Below are 18,830 nucleotides of genomic sequence, written 5' to 3'. Positions count from 1 at the left end.
ATCAACGAAGAGTGCGCAACAGGGCTTAAATATTATCACCTGTTATAAAGTTAAATCAAGCATCATAGGAGACAACAGACCTTCACTTCCAGATGAGGTCAATGCCTTCTATGCTCGCTTTGACCATCAAAACACGGAGAAACCATCACAAAATCCCGCGATGATCCATAATTTCAGTCTCTGAAACTGAAGTGCAAGCAGCCTTCAGGGGGGTGAACCCATGGAAAGCATCCGGCCTAAATGTGGTACCTGGCCAAGTACTAAAGACCTGTGCTGATCCACTGGCTGGTGTGTCACTGAGATCTATAACCTCTCCCTTCGACAGCCTGAGGTACACACCTGCGTTAAGGAGGCTTCAATTATACCAGTGCCCAAGAAGAGCATGGTGACCTTCCTCAATGACTATCATCCAGTAGCACTTACATTCACAGTCATGAAGTGCTTTGAGAGGCTGGAGATGAAACATATCAACTCCTGCCTGAGAAGCAACTTGTATCCACTCCAATTTGACTACCAGAGCAACAGGTCCACAGCAGGTCCCATCTCATTGGCTTGTCACTCAAGACTGGAACATCTGGACAGCAAAGATGCATACATCAGGATGCTCTTTAATGACTACAGCTTGGCATTCAATACTATCATCCTCTCAAAACTAATCAATAAGCATCAAGACTTGGCTTCAATACTTCCTTACGCAATTGAATCCTGAATTTTCTCACTTGCAGACCCCAGTCAATTTGGATTAGCAACAACATCTCTTTCACGATCTCCATCAGCAGAGGTGCACCACAATCTGTGTGCTTAGCCCCCTGCTCTGCTTGCTTTACACTTATGACCCTGGGGCTAAGCACAGCTCCAATGCCATATTCAGATTTGCTGATGACACCACTCTTGTGGCCAAGTCAAAGGTGGTGACAATTCAGTAGGTAGGAGGGAAATTGAAAATCTGTCTGAGTGGTGCCACAACAACAACCCCTCACTCAACGTCAGCAAGACCAAGGAGCAGATTAATAACTTCAGGAGTAGGAAACCAGAGATCCATGAGCCAGTTCTCATCCAGAGGATCAGAGGTGGAGAGGGGCAGCAACTTTAAATTCCTGAGTGTTATTATTTCAGAGGACCTGTCCTGGGCCCAGCACGTAAGTGCAATTACGAAAAAAGCATGCTGGTGTCTCTACTTCCTTAGTTTGTAACGATTCAGCCTGATTTCTAAAACTTTGACAAATGACTCTAGATGTGTGGTGGAGAGTATTTTGACTGGCTGCATCACAGCCTGGTATGGAAACACCAATGCCCATGAGTGGAAAAGCCTACAAGTAATGAATACAGCCCAGGTACAGCTGTCCCCACCACCGAGCACATCTACATGAAGCTTTGTCCAAGAAAAGCAGCATTCATTACCAGGGACCCCCACCACCCAGGACATGCTCTCTTCTCACTGCTGGTACAGGGGTCTCAGGACTCACACTACCAGGTTCAGGAACAGTTATTACCCCTCAACCACTAGGCTCTTGAACCAAAGGGAATAACTTCACTCAACTTCACTTGCCCCATCATTGAAATGTTCTCACAACCTATGGACTCACTTTCAAGGATTCTTCACCTCATGTTTGTGATATTTATCGACTATTTATTTATTTATTTATTCTAACTATCTATTTATTATTTCTTTTTGTATTTGCAGAGTTTGTTGTCTTTTACACTCTGGTTGACCGCCCAAGTTGGGTGATCTTTCACTGATTCTGTTATGGTTATTATTCAACCGATTTATTGAGTATGCCCACAAGAAAATGACTCTCAGTGTTGTACATGGTGACATGTATGTACAACACTTTGATAATAAATTCACTTTGAGCTTTGAACTTTCCTGTAGTAGAGTGACCAGACCTGCACACAATACTCCAAATATATTGATTAAAGAAACATATCTGAACATTTTTGACAAACTCCGTCCCATGTGGCCCTTTACAGTGCGGGAATCCCAATCAATATGTGGCAAGCTAAAATCATCTACTATCTCAAGAAGATCTTAAAGCTCTCCGCTTCTTTCTCAAAAGAATAAGAGAACCAACCAGTTTCCCCTCCACAACGCCCCACCTCCATTTGGCAGAACTGGTCCTCGCCCTCAACAATTCTTCCTTCGGCTCCTCCCACTTTCTCTAGACTCAAGGGGCAACTGTGGGCACCCGCGTGGGCAGCAGCAATGCCTTCCTTTTCACTGGCTGTGTAGAACAGTCCATGTTCCAAGCCTTCCCCGTTAATGCTCCCCAATTCTTCCCCCACTACATTGATGACTGTATTGGTGCTGCTTCATGCACACATGTTGAGCTCATCAATTTCATCGACTTTTCCTCCTTGCTCTTAAGTTCACTTGGTCCATTTCTGACACTTCCCTCCCCTTTCTCAATTTCTCTGTCTCCATCTTTGAGACAAACTGTCAACTGACATCTTCCATAAATCTACTGATTCCCATGGTTACCTTGACTATACCTCTTCCCACCCCATTTCCTGTAAAAATGCTATTCTCTTTTTTCAGTTCCTTCGTCTCCTTCACATCTGTTCCCAACACTTCACTTGTAAATCTGGTAGGGGTTGAATATTGTGTCTAGGGCTCCCCATGCGGCCTCCTCTACATTGGTGACATCCATTGTAAACTGAGGGACTGCTTTGTTGAGCACCTCCACTCCATCGGCCAAAAGCGGAGCTTCCCTGTGGTCAAACATTTTAATTCTAATTCCTATTCCCGTTCCAGCATGTCGGTCCATAGCCTCCTCCTGTGCCACAATGAGGCCACCCTCAGGGTGAAGGAGCAACACCTTATATTCCATCTGGGTATCCTCCAACTTGATGGCATGAATATCAATTTCGCCTTCCGGTAAAAAAACAATTATCCTTCTTCACTTTTCTTCTATTCCCCACTCTGGTCTCTTACCTCTTCTCACCTGCCTATCACTTCCCCCCGTATCCTCTCCTCCTTCCATTTCTCCCATGGTGCACTCTCCTCTCTTATCAGATTCCTTCTTCTCTAGAACTTTACCTTTCCCAGCCACCTGGCTTCACCTGTCACCTTCCAGCTATCCCCTTCTTCTGTCCCTCCCACCTTTTTATTCTGGTGTCTTCCCCTTTCTTTTCCAGACCTGAGGAAGAGTCTCGGTCCAAAACATTGACTATTTTTATTCATTTCCGTAGAAGCTGACTGACCTGCTGAGTTTCTCCAGCATTTCATGTGTGTTGCAATCACAACCTTAAGTTTCTTGCGACGGTCTGCGATGTCTCTATAAATTTGATCCTCTAAATCCTGCTGACTATTGGCTGGCTATATTTATTCATTTATTCACTTATCTATCTGTTTTGTATTTGCAATTTGTCTTCTTTTGTACTTTGAGTGTTTGTCCTTCTTCGTTTCTAGTTTTTCATTGATTCTATTTTTTTTGCATCTGTGAATGCCCGCAGGGAAATGAATCTCGGGTAGGATATGGTGACATACACGTACTTTGATTACCTTGATCATTTTCCCCGACTAGTAATGTCACCCCTCTCCCTCCTGTTTTATCACACCTAAAACAACGGAAGCCAGTCGTGTCTCTCCTGCAACCAAGTCATGCAGACCATCAACCACCCATGCACACACATCCTAAACAAACCTATTTTTTAAAATATTCTTCTTACTTTTCCATCAATTAATCACAAATTCTATCATTACATGCTTTGGAAAATTACAGTAGATAAAATTGAGGAAAACTTGGGACTATGGAAAGACCAGAATGAGAATCAGGTTTATTATCACCGGCATGTGACGTGAAATTTGTTAACTTAGCAGCAGCAGTTCAACGGAATACATAATCTAGCAGAGAAAAAATAAATAAATAAATAAATCAATTACAGTATATGTATATTGAATAGTTTAAAAATCATTACATCATTCTCACGAGAAAGTCACAAGATCTCCATGAGGTATGTAACAATATATACTGGTGCCTTAGAAGAATATGGTGACCTTCTTCAATGACTATCATCCAGTAGCACTTACATTCACAGTAATGAAGTGCTTTGTGAGGCTGGAGATGAAACATATCAACTCCTGCCTGAGAAGCAACTTGTATCCACTCCAATTTGCCTACTGGAGCAACAGGTCCACAGCAGGTCCCATCTCATTGGTTTTTTCACTCAAGCCTGGAACATCTGGACAGCAAAGATGTATACAACAGGATGCTCTTTAATGACTACAGCTTGGCATTCAATACTATCATCCCCTCAAAACTAATCAATAGGTGTCAAGACTTGGTTTCAATACCTCCTTGTGCAATTGAATTTTGGAGACCCCAGTAACTTTGGATTGGCAACAACATCTCCTCTCAATCTCCATCAGCACAGGTGCACCACAAGCCTGCGTACTTAGCCCCCTGCTCTGCTTGCTTTATACTTATGACTGTGTGGTAAGCACACCGCCAGTGCCATATTCAAGTTTGCTGATGACACCACTGTCACAGACTGAATCAAAGGTGGTGATGAATCAGCATATAGGAAGCAGATTGAACATCTAGCTGAGTGATGCCACAACAACAATAACCTCTTATTCAATGTCAGCAAGACCAAAGAGCTGATTATAGGATTCAGGAGAAGGAAAGCAGGAGAAGGCTCATGAGCCAGTCCTCACTGCGAGGATCAGAAGTGGAGAGGGACAGCAAGGCATTATTATTTCGGAGGACCTGTCCTTGGCCCAGTAGGTAAGTGCAATTACAAAGAAAGTATGGCAGCACTTCTACTTCCGTAAGAGTTTGTGTGGACTCAGCATGTCACCAAAAACTTTGACAAACTTCTATTGATGTGTAGTGAACAGTACATTGACTGGCTGCATCACAGCCTGGTATGGAAACACCAGTGCCCTTGAATGGAAAATCCTACAAAAACTAGTGGATACAGCCCAGTCCATCGTGGGTAAAGGTCTCCCAACCATTGAGCACATCAACATGAAACAATAGACAAAAGGTGCAGGAGTAGGCCATTCGGCCCTTCGAGTCAGCACCACCATTCACTGTGATCATGGCTGATCATCTATAACCAGTACCCTTTCCCTGCTTTCTCCCCATATCCCTCCACTCTGCTATCTTTAAGAGCTCTAACTCTTTCTTGAAAGAATCCAGAGAATTGGCCTCCACAGCCTTCTGAGGTAGAGCATTCTACAGAACCACAACTCTCTGTCTGAAAAAGTTTTTCCTCAACTCCATTCTAAATTGTCTACCCCTTATTCTTAAACTGTGGCCTCTGGTTCTGGACTCCCCCAACATTGGGAACATGTTTCCTATCTCTAGTGTGTCCAATCTCTTAATAATCTTATATATTTCAATCAGATCCCTTCTCATCCTTCTAAATTCCGGTGTATACAAGCCCAGTCGCTCCAATCTTTCAACATATGACAGTCCCACCATCCTGGGAATTAACCTCGTGAACCTACGCTGCACTCCTTCAATAGCTAGAATGTCCTTCCTCAAATTTGGAGACCAAAACTGTACACAATACTCCAGGTGTGGTCTCACCAGGGCCCTGTACAGCTGTAGAAGGACTTCTTTGCTCCTATACTCAACTCCCCTTGTTATGAAGGCCAACATGCCATTAGCTTTCTTCACTGTCTGCTGTACCTGCATGCTTACTATCAGTGACTGATGAACAAGGACATCTAGATCTCTTTGTACTTCCCCTTTTCCTAACTTGACACCATTCAGATAGTAATCTGCCTTCCTGTTCTTACCACCAAAGTGGATAACCTCACATTTATCCACATAAAACTGCATCTGCCCACTCACCCAACCTGTCCAAGTCACCCTGCATTCTCATAACATCCTCCTCACATTTCACACTGCCACCCAGCTTTGTGTCATCTGCAAATTTGCTAATGTTACTTTTAATCCCTTCATCTAAATCATTAATGCATATTGTAAATAGCTGCGGTCCCAGCACCGAGCCTTACGGTACCCCACTGGTCACTGCCTGCCATTCTGGAAAGGATCCATTAATCCCTACTCTTTGTTTCCAGTCTGCCAACCAATTTTCTATCCATGTCAGTACCCTTCCCCCAATACCATTTGCTCTAATTTTGCACACTAACCTCCTATGTGGGACCTTATCAAAGGCTTTCTGAAGGTCCAGGTACACTACATCCACTGGCTTTCCCGTGTCCATTTTCATAGTTACATTCTCAAAAAGTTCCAGAAGATTAGTCAAGCATGATTTCCCCTTCGTAAATCCATGCTGACTCGGGCCTATCCTGCCATTTCTTGAGGAAACACTCTATTAACACTAATGTCTTGGAGTCTGAAAGAGTGACAACTGACACCCAACGTCCGCAAGACCAAAGAGCTGATTGTGAACTTCAGAAAGGATAAGATGAGTGAGCACAAACCAATCCTCAGAGGGATCAGAAGTGGAGAGAGCAAGCAATTTCAAGTTCCTGGGTGTCAGTATCGCTGAGGACCTAACCTGGACAAAACATATCAATGCAGCTATAAAGAAAGCAAGACAGTGGCTTTATTTCATTAGGAGTTTGAGAAGATTTGGTTTGCCAACTAAAACACTCAAAAGCTTCTACAAATGTACTGTGGAGACCATTCAGACTGGCTGCATCACCATCCGGTATTGGGGGTGGGGGACTACTGCACAAGAAACTGGTATAATTTGTCAACTCCCATCATGGGGACTAGTCTCCATAATATCCAAGACACCTTCAAGAAGCAGTGCCTCAGAAAGGCGTAGTCTGTCATTAAGGACCTCCATCACCCAGGACATGCCCTCTTCCCTTTGTTACCATTGGGAAGCAGGTACAGAAGCCTGAAGGCATACACTCAGCAATTTGGGAACAACTTTTTCTCCTCTACCATTGAACCCATGAACACTGCAATCAAGGTTAGTAATGAGAAACATACCTTGCTGCTACAACAGTAGTCTTCTGTGCAGAGTATATGGTGAAACAATGTGGGACAGCCCATTCATTCTCACTTTCCTCAATCTACAAAGACAACAAGCAATGATAAAGATAGATAAGCTGCACAATGTATCTATAATCACATTTGAAAATCCTTGGATGTGCTCAAACAGATCCACCTCCAGTTCTGAAGTCATGAGGTCATCAAAAAAATTGAGAAGTAGGTTAAAACTATAAAAGACTTACACAAGTCAAAAGAGGAATAATCAATTAGTTTACAAAAAGAGTAAAAATGGAAAATTACAGTGACAGGTGTCAAGAAGCTTCTCAACTATAACAGAAGAGAGAAATCTAATTATTGTTGGCCCTTTGGAAACAAATGTGATGCTTGAACTAAAAATAATGTGAAATGTGTACTAAAGGAGAGGGGGAGAAGGGGGAGAGGGGGGAATGGGGAGGGGGGTGAGGAGGGCAAGGATGAGGGTGAGGCCGTGAGGTGGGGGAGAGAGGATACACCTCCTATGCTCCTACATAGGAGTTTCCACCATGCGCACTGTCTGGCCGATATACCCTGCTCTGCACTTACAGGGAATCCTGTAAAAACCAGCCAAGTCCCAGGTCATTTTTGACCTACACAAGCTGCAATTTGAGCCTACCAGCATCAAGGAGCACGAAGGTGTATCCGTTTGGGTTACCCGGAGAAATCGACGGTTACAGAACACTGCATTCGCAATGGCTATAGGATTGACTTCAACGCCACTAAACTACTGTGCAGCACCAATGGCTTTTGGGACCACCTGGTAAAGAAAGCTATTGCAATAAAACTAGAGGAAATGAATTTTAACAAAGACGAATGTGAATTTCCGGCAATGTAACGGTTTACATATGAAGAGCATTTGATGGCTGTGAGTCTATACTCACTGGAGTTCAGAGGAATGAAGGGGGAATCTCATTGAAACCTATCGAACACTGAAAGGCCTTGATAGAGTGGAAGAGGAGAGGCTGCTCCCTATCGTGCAGAAGTCTAGTATCAGAGGGCGCAGCCTCAGAATTGAAGGGCGCCCGTTTAGAACAGAGATGAGGAAAAGATTCTTTAGCCGTGGGTGGTGAATCTGTGGAATTTATTGCCACAGACAGCTGTACAGGCCAACACATTGGATACATTTAAGGCATAAGTTGATAGGTTTTTGATTAATCAGGGTGCCATAGGTTTTGACAAGAAGGCAGAAGAATGGTGTTGAACAGGATAATAAATCAGCCATGATCGAATGGCGGAACAGGCTTGATGGGCTAAATGGCCCAATTTTGCTTCTATGTCTTATTTCCAGCATCTGCAGAATCCCTTGTGTCTCCAAATACAAGTATGATAGCTGGTCAACTTATCTCATAGCATAGTCTGTCATAGCGTGAGGTGTGAACTGATCTAAAATTCTCAAACTGAAAAACTTTTTTTATTCTTTTCTCCTCTGTTGCAGCCTGAACTTCTGAGTATTTCCAGCAATTTCTATTTTTATTTTAAATTTTCAGCATCTGCAGTTTTTTGATTTTCAAAGGGGAAGTAATGGAGGAAGCAGACAAGCAGATGAAAATATTAATGCAGATACACAAACAAAGCCAGAGGAGAAGGGAATCACTGAGCTGGATGGATTCTGGTTGCAATATCCAGTTACTAATGTAATGAAATCTGCAGTGAGTTGGAAGCAAGAGGATGGAAGCGGTGGACAGCAAAGTCATGAACTAGTCCTTGTGCCAGGTAAGAAGGTAAAGGCCCTTTAAGCAGCATTATGGGCAAGCAGATGAAGGCTTATTGAGTTGAGTAGAAAAACAACTCCAAGAGGGAAAAAAACCTAATAGAGCCAAGAGAAAGAGAGAATGGAGAGTTACCAGTTTACAGCAAGTATCATAAGGCAGCAATGAAGGAGAGTAACTGCAAAACATTTTACAAAATAAGCACACACACGAAAACTAGCAAAGGGCAAAGGAATATGTTTAATATAATTCTTATCATATGGGAAAAGCCTCTAAATCTACATTTACCTTGCACAAAGTCCTAACTATGAGCAGCATTTATGCTGTTGTTATTTTTCTAGTTTTATTACTGCAGTAGGAAATCACAGGATCCCAACACCCAGAGCACATCTTCATGTTGATACTCACCGGTGGATCCAGCAGTATAAGCTGGCAAGGATAGAAATAGAAAGAAAGAAATATAATGTGCACCATTAAAAGAAAGCTGTGGCACAATTACTCCCTGCTGATGACTGCTTACACTAAAGGTGAATCAAATGTTCATGGGTGATCTCACTGATGGTGACATGGAGACATACAGTGCAGAAATCGGCTTTTTTAGTCCATCTACCTATATCCCAGTGATTGCTTCAAGAAAACCAATTTTCAATCGATACCCAAACTGAATCATCAGAAAAATAGAGTGGTTTCTCAAATTGCATAGGCACCTTGCATTCTTGAGGCAGGCCTACAGAAATGAATCCTAAAAAGTCAGAGATGGGTATGATGAACAGGTAATACAATTCAGGTCTATAGCTCCCCATGCAATCACAAGTCAGTATGTCACCCACCTACACCACTCCTAACGTTATCTTCATTCTTTTCATGCACATCCATCCTACCTGCACTTGCACAAAGAATTAAATCAGAGGAAAATACTCCTCCACTGTACTTGACAGAGCCTTCAATTGCAACTGGTCTATTATCTGCAGTTCTTCTCTGACCCTTTTTCCTCAAAGACTACGTTCCTCTCAGGACATAGAACAGTACAGCACAGGGACATGCCATTCCACCCACGATGCTGTGCTGAACCAGCTAAAAAGCAAATCAAAGATGCCCAAACACTAATCCCTCCTATCTACACCATTTCCATATCCCTGCATCTTTCTCACATCCATGTGCCCTATCTAAACGTCTCTTAAATTCCTCTAATGTATTTGCCTCTACCACCACACCAGACAGGCGTCCTCCAGTCTCTGAGTAAAAAACTTACCCCTCACATCCCCCTTGAACCTACCTCCTCTCACCTTCAATGTATGCTCTCTGGTATTAGACATTTCAACCCCAGGAAACACATACTGTCTATCCACTCTATCTACACCTCTCATAATCTTGTAAGCTTCTATCAGATCTCCCCTTGGCCTCTGCCATCCCAAAGAAAACAACCCAAGTTTATCCAGCTTCTCATGATAGCACATGCCTGGCTCTTATGCACCCCCTCCAAAGCCTAACATCTTTCGTAGAGTTCTGGGGCAGCTTTATAAAACCCTGGTTAGGGCACACCTAGAGTAAAACCTACCCACTCTCACCTTCAAAGCATGCCTCCAGATGTGGCCTAACCAGGGTTTTATAAAGTTGCAATATAACCTCCTGACTTTTGAACTCAATGCCTCAACTAATAAAAGCAAGCATTCCATAATCCTTCTTCACCACCCCATCGACCTGTGTAGCCACTTTCAAGGATCTATGAATTTGGATCCCAAATGTCTCTGCTCAACAACACCCCTAAGGTCCTTGCCCTTAACAGTGTACTGTCTGCTTCCATTTGTCCTACTGAGGTGCAACAACTCTCATTTATCTGGGTTAAACTCCATCTGATTGATTCCTGGGATGGCAGGACTTTCATATGATGAAAGACTGGATGAACTAGGCTTATACTCGTTGGAATTTAGAAGATTGAGGGGGGATCTGATTGAAACGTATAAAATCCTAAAGGGATTGGACAGGCTAGATGCAGGAAGATTGATCCCGATGTTGGGGAAGTCCAGAACGAGGGGTCACAGTTTGAGGACAGAGGGGAAGCCTTTTAGGACCGAGATTAGGAAAAACTTCTTCACACAGAGAGTGGTGAATCTGTGGAATTCTCTGCCACAGGAAACAGTTGAGGCCAGTTCATTGCCTATATTTAGGAGGAAGTTAGATATGGCCCTTGTGGCTACGGGGATCAGGGGGTATGGAGGGAAGGCTGGTACAGGGTTCTGAGTTGGATGATCAGCCATGATCATACTGAATGGCGGTGCAGGCTCGAAGGGCCGAATGGCCTACTCCTGCACCTATTTTCTATATTTCCCAGCCCATATCTGCAGCTGATCTATACTGTACTCTATTCTTTGCCAGCCTTCTACACTATCCACAACTGCAATGATCTTGGTATCATCCACAAACTTACTAGCCCACCCATCTACATTTTCATCCAGGTCATTTATATACATCACCAACAGCAGAGGTTCCAGCACAAATCGCTGTGGAACTCCACTAGTTACAGACCTCCAGCTCGAATAAGTCCCTTCAACCACTATGGTCCGTCTTCTATGCACAAGCCAGTTCTGATCCAAACAGCCAATTCCCAGCAGACCCCTTACATCTTAATCTTCTGGATTAGCCTCCCATGAGAGACCTTGTCAAATGCCCTACCCCCATTAATCTCTCTTGTCACCTTGTCAAAAAACACAAATCAAGTTGGTAAGGCATGACCTGCCATACACAAACCCATGCGGTTCTCCCTAATTAGGCCATCAGTTTCCAAATGCTCATATATCCTATCTCTAAGAATTTTCTCCAGCAATTTCCCTACAATTGATGTGAGACTCACTGGTCTATAGTTCCCAGGATTTTCCCTTGTTTCCTTCTTAAATGGAGGTACAACATTAGCCACAAGCAAGCTCGCCGGTGGCTAGAGAGGACGCGAAGATACTGGTCAAGGGCCCAGCAATCTCGTTTCTTGCCTTTTTCCATAACCTGAGGTAAATCCCATCAAGCCTTGGGGAAACATCCACCTTAATACTCATTAGGAAGCCCAGCACTTCCTCTCCTTGACTTGTAAACACCCTAATGCAGTTATACACTCAGCATGTATCTCCTGGTCCTCCATATCCTTCTCCTTGGTAAACACTAAAGCAAAGTACTCATTAAGTACCTCACGCACATTCTCCACATCCAAGCAAATGCTCTCCCCTTTATCCTTGAGTGGTCCCACCTTCTCCCTAGTTATCTTCTTGCTCTCACTGTATGTATAGAATGATTGGGATTCACGTGAATCCTACTTGCCAGGGACTTTTCATGGCCCCTCCTGGCTCTCCTAATTCCTTCTTTAGTTCTTTCCTGGCTTCTTTACACTCATGTGGTCTGTTTGATCCTAACTTCCAAAGTTTTACATACATTTCCTTTTCCTTCTTGACTAAATTCATCGCCTCTCTGGACATCCAAGGTTCTCTTATCTTTCCATCCCTGTCCTTCTAACAGGAACATTCCTTTCCTGTACTCTGTGCAATTGATCTTCAAACACCCTTCACATGTCTGATGCGGACTTGCAAAACAAAGATTTTTCAATTACCATTTCTTAGTTCCTGCCAAATGTCCTCGTTATTTTCCCTACTCTAATTTAAAACTCTCCCACATGGACAATATCTATCCTTACCTATAGCTATCCTGGAAGTCAAGGAGCTGTTATCATTGTTCTCTTACTGTTCACCCACTGAAAGGCCAGTCACCTGGCCAGGCTCATTACCCAACATCATGTCCCGTACGGCCCCTCCACTTATTGGACCATCCACATCTTGATTTAAGAAACCCTCCTGGATACACGTAACAAATTCTGCCCCATCTAAACCCCTTACACTAAGGTGATCCCAGTTATATTGGGGAAGTTGAAATCCCTCATGACCACGACCCTATTAGTTTTACACATTTCCCTAATCTGATGACATATCTGTTTCTCAATGTCCCGGTGGCTATGGGGTGGGTTCCTTCCTGTTACTGAATTCCACCCAAATGGACTCATTGTCTGACCCCTCCATTACGTCTCCCCTGAGTGCAGCTGTGATATTGTCCGATTAGTAGTGCAGCCTCCCTTTTACCGCCTCTTCTACTATCTTTTCTAAAACTTTGAAAACCTGGTACATTAACCACCCGTTCCTGTCCCTCTGTCATCCAAGTTTCAGTAATAGCTACAACATCGTAGTTCCATGTACTGATCCATGCCCCAAGTTCGTCACCCTTACCCATAATATTCCTAGCATTAAAATATACACACTTCAAATCACCTAACTGATTATATCTGTTATTTCAATTTTGCCTTTAAAATACTTTTCCTGACATCAATCTTCTGGTCTGATTCTTCCCTTTCTGAACTGGGGCTCTGGTTCCCAGTCCTCTGCAAAACTAGCCTCACATTTCTTTCAGAAAGTTCTTCATGTAACCAGATAGAGATGGATTGACTGAATTGCAGAACATCTTCATTCACTTTGCAACTAGAAGTTCATCACTCCAATGGAGAGTAAGGAGCTTCTCGCTGCCCATCATTCTATGTTGGTCCTACAATTCTAATAAAGTCCAATACAAGCTTGAGGAACAACACTTCAGCCTCCATTACAGCCTTTTGGACTTGACACTAAGTTCAGCAATTTCAGATAACCTTTGTTTCTCACATTTTTGCTTTCTCATTTCTGGTGGTAATTTCAAATGTGGGTCCATTTCCTCCTGTTCTCACTTCCACCTGCCTACAGTACTCTTATTCATCTCTTAATCTGTCAGTTAATCTCTCCTGCTCTGTCCCATCAGAGACATTGTTTCCTCATCCCCACTTCAGCTGTGTTTTATCCTCTAGTTTCCTCAGATCTGCCTAAAGATCAGTGACCTGCAAAGTTCCCTCTGTTCCTCTCTCCATCATGCCAACTCACCTGTTGATTATTTGTGGTATTTCTGGTTTGATTTCGAGACTTGGTAGCTACTCCATATCTGATGCACACTGGCATTCACTTAAGAAAGAACACAGGTAAAAGGTAGCCACCATTCCTTCTACTCATAGTTGCAACCATTCTTGTCTCTCCCTGGCTATATTATCACACTATTACGGTGAATGGTTTCTTGCACTAATATTCTTTGAATGGAGTACAGAACACTCCTATTTCCCGATGCACTTCACCTTCTATTGTATACCTCCTCATGTCTAGCATTGCAAAACTTTTCCATAAGCCTATACTTCTGAATAAAAGAAAGGCATACCAGCATCTTCATCTTCTTGGGAGCTTGAGGTTCAGCTGATCATGAAACACTCTAACAAACTTCAACAGGCATACTGTTGGAAGTATCCAGACTGTTTGTATCATGGTCTGGTACAGCAATATAAATGTGCAGGAGCTGCCGAGCGTAAGGACTCAGCCCAATACCTCATGGGCACATCCCTCCCCACATCAGTTGTATCTACAGGAGATGTTGCCTCGAGAAGACAACATCCATCATCAAAGATTCCTCATATTCCAGCCATGCTATCTTCTCGCAGGAGGTACACAAGTCGAAGTCCCACATCACTAGGTTCAGGAGCAGCTATTTCCTTTCAACCATCTGGTTCTCGAACCAACCAGAAAAATCCTAATCACTATATCTTAGTAACACTATGTCCTCTTTGATCACTCTGCACCAAAATGGACTTTACTTCTTACGTTCCGATTTGGCCTTTCTTGTAAAAATTGTGCATAATTCATGCTTAATTTATGATATTCTCATGAATGCTGCTTATTTAATGCTGTGTGCCTGTGATACTGCAGCAAATAAGCTTCTCATTGTCTTGCGCGTATGACAATAAACTTGACTTTGAGACAGACAGACAGAGGTGGATAGATAATAAAGCACAAGCATATAGATAGAAGACAAACAAAAACCCCAGGGGCATCAGATTACTGATCCCATAGGCATTTCCATTCATGATACCCAACCCTAGCGAATCCTGCTTTCCAAATACTTACAATCATCCCATATAACAGTAGCTGGCCGTGTACTTTAAACTGGTTGCTGCTCGTTACTCCTTTGCTTGTATATAACAACATATCGGAAAACTGGAAAGGACAAGAGGTTAAATGAGTCACACAATGTAATTCTTCGTTTACAGAAACAATAACACATCAAAAGAACAAAATCAGTGTGCCAAACCTCAAAATGCAATCAATTAAAACATACAAGAAGCCTTAAAACACAAGAAAATACACATCAGATAACTGTTGGATGCAGTAAGTCTAAAATAAAGGAAGAAATGTTGCAAACACTCAGCATTTCAGGTGGTGAAAGTAGAAAGAAAAACAGGGTTGGCGCTTCAAGACCTGAGACCTTTCATCAGAACTCAGCAAATGCAACATCAAACCAGTTGCAGTGAGCGATTCTACTTCAGATGGGATGGAATTTTACTGTGCCTTTCATAGAGTTTGCTGTCAGGAGAATTAGACCATAAGACATAGGAACAGAATTAGGCCATTCAGCCCATCGAGTCTGCTCCACCATTCTACCATGGCTGATTCTGGATGCAACTCAACCCCATACACCTGCCTTTTCGCCATATCCTTTGATGCCCTGACCAATCAGGAAATGATCAACTTTCACTTTAAGTATACCCATGGACTTGGTCTCCATCTCAGTCTGAGGCAGAGCATTCCACAGATTCACTACACTCTGGCTAAGAAAAGTCCTCCTTACTTCTGTTCTAAAAGGTCGCCTCTCAATTTTGAGGCTGTGTCTTCTAGGTCTGGATACCCCCACCATAGAAAACATCTTCTTCACATCCACCTTATCCAGTCCTTTCAACATTCGATAGGTTTTAATAAGATCCCCCCCGCATTCTTCTAAATTCTGGTGAATACAGGCCCAAAGCTGCCAAACACACCTCATATGTTAACCACTTCATTCTCAGAATCATCCTTGTGAACCTCCTCTGGACTGTCTCCAATGACAACACATCCTTTCTGAGATACGGGGCCCAAAACTGTTGACAATACTCCAAGTGTGACCTGACTAGTGTCTTATAAAGCCTCAGCATTATCTCCTTGCTTTTATATTCTACTCCCCTTGAAATAAATACCAGCATTACATTTGCCTTCTTTACCACAGACACAACCTGAAAATTAACCTTCTGGAAGTCTTGCACAAGGACTCCCAAGTCCCTCTGCACCTCTGGATTTTCTCCCCATTTAGAAAATAGTCCACACTATTGTTCCCTTTACCAAAATGCATTATCATACATTTCTCAACACTGTGTTCCATCTGCCACTTTTTTGCCCATTCTTCCAATTTGTCTAGGTCCTACTGTAATCGCATTGCTTCATCAGCACTACCTACCCCTCCACCGATCATCGTATCATCTGCAAACTTTGCCACAAAGCCATTAATTCCACTATCTAAATCATTGACAAACAATGTGAAAAGTAGCGGTCCCAATACTGACCCCTGTGGAACTCCACCAGTCATTGGAAGCCAACCAGAAAAGGCTCCTTTATTCCCACTTGCTGTCTCCTGCCTGTCAGCTATCCCTCTATCCATACCAGCGTCTTTCCTGTAACGCCACTGGATTTTATCATGTTAAACAGCTTCATGTGTGGCACCTTATCAAAAGCCTTCAGAAAATCCAAGTAAATGACATCCACTACCTCTCCTTTGTCCACCCTGCTTGTTACTTCCTCAAAGAACTCTAACAGATTTGTCAGGCAAGATTTCCCTTTACAAAAACCATACTGACTTTGACTTATTTTATCATTAGTCTCCAAGTACCCCAAAACTTCATCTTTAATAATGAACTCAAACACCTTCCCATCCACTGAGGTTAAGCTAACTGGCCTATAATTTCCTTTCTTTTGCCTTCTCCCTTCTTATAGAGTAGAGTGACATTTGCAATCTTCCAATCCTCCGGGACCATGCCGGAATCAAGTGATCCTTGAAAGGTCATGATCAATGTATTGCTTATACTAAAACTTCAAATGACTTGGGTAACTAGACACAATCCTAAAATCAAGAGGACAGAAAAAAAGAGAAATAAAAAAGCAAACAGTAGCAAAAATTATTCTTCAGATGCATGAAAAGCCTAAGGGTTGCAAGAAAGGAGATGAAGCCAATTGATGATCAGAAAGGAAATGGACTCATTGAGACAAAGGCAGATGGTTGCTTCTCTGACTGGAGGCCTGTGACTAGTGGGGTGCCACAGGGATCGATGTTGGGTCCATTATTGTTTGTCGTCTATATAACCAACCTGGATGATAATGTGGTTAACTGAATTAGCAAATTTGCGGATGACACCAAGATTGGGGATTGCGAGGAAGACTATCTGAGCTTACAGCAGGATCTGGACGAGCTGGAAAATGTGCTGAAAAACAGCAGGTGGAGTTTAAAGCAGACAAGTGGGGGAACCAATCAAGGTAGGTCTTATACAGTGTGTGGTATAGGGCACCAAGGAATGGGGTAGAACAAAGGGATCTGGGAATACAGGCCTGGAATTCATTGAAAGTGACGTCATAGGTAGAGAGGGTCATAATGAAAGCTTTTGTGTGTGTTGCTTGGATTTCCAGCATCTTCAGATTTTCTCTTGTTAGAGACATTATAAGCTGGGTGGGGGGAAGCACAATTCTAACACTAGAACTGAGAGGTCTAAGGGTTTGTACATGTTCACTGAAAGTGCAGAGGAAGTTGAAAAAGTGGAAACTAAAACAGATGAGATTCAGGGCTTTACAAATAGCAGCACAGAAGGATACAAGAGCAAGGAAGTTATTATGAAACATTACAAAACACAGGTTCAGCACAACTGGAGGAACATGTCCAATTCTGGTGACCAGACTTTAGAAAAATGCAAAGGATTTAATGAGGGTGCAGACTTACATGATGAGAGACTTGAGTTATGTGGAAAGAGTGCAGGAGATGGGGCCATGGGAAGGCAAGAGCTTGTGAGGTAATCTGGTGAAGGTATACAAAAAAATCACAGAGGGTGTACAGACTGGATCGAGGGAAAGGTTCCCATTTGGGTGGTCAAATACTAGAGAGCCTAGGGAGCTCGTAGAGTTTTGAACATATTGCTTATATGCTAAAAGATTAATCTTGACCTCCCATGTTACCTCATTGTGGCACTTACACCTTATTTGTCTAACCACACCACTTTTTCTATTATATTCTAAATTCTGTTTCACTTTTTACTATCTTGATGTACTTGTGATAATAATAAACCAATGCCACCAAAACAAGTATCAAATAAAAACTGAAGCTCCTCATTCTGGGCAAGAGAACAAAAGTAGCACAACTTTAAATTGGAAATGAATAAACAGTCAACACCTCGGGCCAATTCCCTTCTTCAAGATTGGCCCTTCCCAGTCCTGAAGAAGGGCATCGGCCCGAAATGCTGACTGTTTATTCTTTTCCATAGATGCTGCCTGGCCTGCTGAGCTCCTCTGGCATTTTGTGTCTGTGTTGCTTTGGATTTTCAGCATCCACAGACTAGTGTTTATAACTTTAAATGTTTTTACACAGCAAGTGGCTGGAGTTTGAGTGCACAGGGGGAGAACTTGGGGGAAGATTCAACTCTGGTACTTAAAAGGGAACTGGATCAGCATCGGAAAGGAAAGAATTTGCAAGACTCTGGGAAGAGAACAGGAGAGTGAGACAAACAAGATAAAATCTGCAGATGCTAGAAATCCAAGCAACACACACAAAATGCTGGAGGAACTCGAAAGGTTTCAGCCTGAAACATCGACTGCACTTTTTTCCATGGGTGCTGCCTGGCCTGCTGAGTTCCAGGACAGTGAGACAAGTTAGATTGATTTTACTTCAAACTGGTACAGACCTGATGCGGTCATTGGCCCCTGTTCCTGCTCTAATCATTCTATGTTTCTGACATTCACGCACCAATCCTCATGCTCACACTTCCTCTTGTAATGGTATTCCAACTCTACTTGTGCGAATAATAAGCTTGCAGTGTACAGGGGTAAATTTAAACACAGGAGAGCCACAGTAAGTGATAAGGGCTGTCAGCTCGCTTTCTCCACTAGGAACATGAGAATTTATATTTAATATTGGTAGAGCTCAAAAATAAGAAAGTGCAGTCACTCTTGCATTTACACTATATGCATCCCAATACTCAGTGGTAAAAAGATACGTAGGC

General features: G+C 42.8%; 1 protein-coding gene across 5 annotated transcripts in view; it reads right to left on the bottom strand.

Moving 5' to 3' along the window:
* farp2 (FERM, RhoGEF and pleckstrin domain protein 2) overlaps window positions 1–18,830 on the bottom strand; it is a 220,429-nt gene that overhangs the window by 58,862 nt on the left and 142,737 nt on the right. For all 5 annotated transcript variants that reach the window (XM_072255826.1, XM_072255824.1, XM_072255825.1 and 2 more), the window contains 2 exons: window positions 14,671–14,760; window positions 6,921–7,003 (listed from right to left, as the gene is read on the bottom strand). In XM_072255826.1, the coding sequence (XP_072111927.1) occupies window positions 6,921–7,003; window positions 14,671–14,760 (173 nt within the window). The remainder of the gene's footprint in view (window positions 1–6,920; window positions 7,004–14,670; window positions 14,761–18,830) is intronic.

Source organism: Mobula birostris, chromosome 4, assembly GCF_030028105.1.
Source record: "Mobula birostris isolate sMobBir1 chromosome 4, sMobBir1.hap1, whole genome shotgun sequence".
NCBI lineage: Eukaryota > Metazoa > Chordata > Chondrichthyes > Myliobatiformes > Myliobatidae > Mobula > Mobula birostris.
Note: the sequence above shows the minus strand (reverse complement) of the source record. Positions and strands in the feature narration are given on the sequence as shown.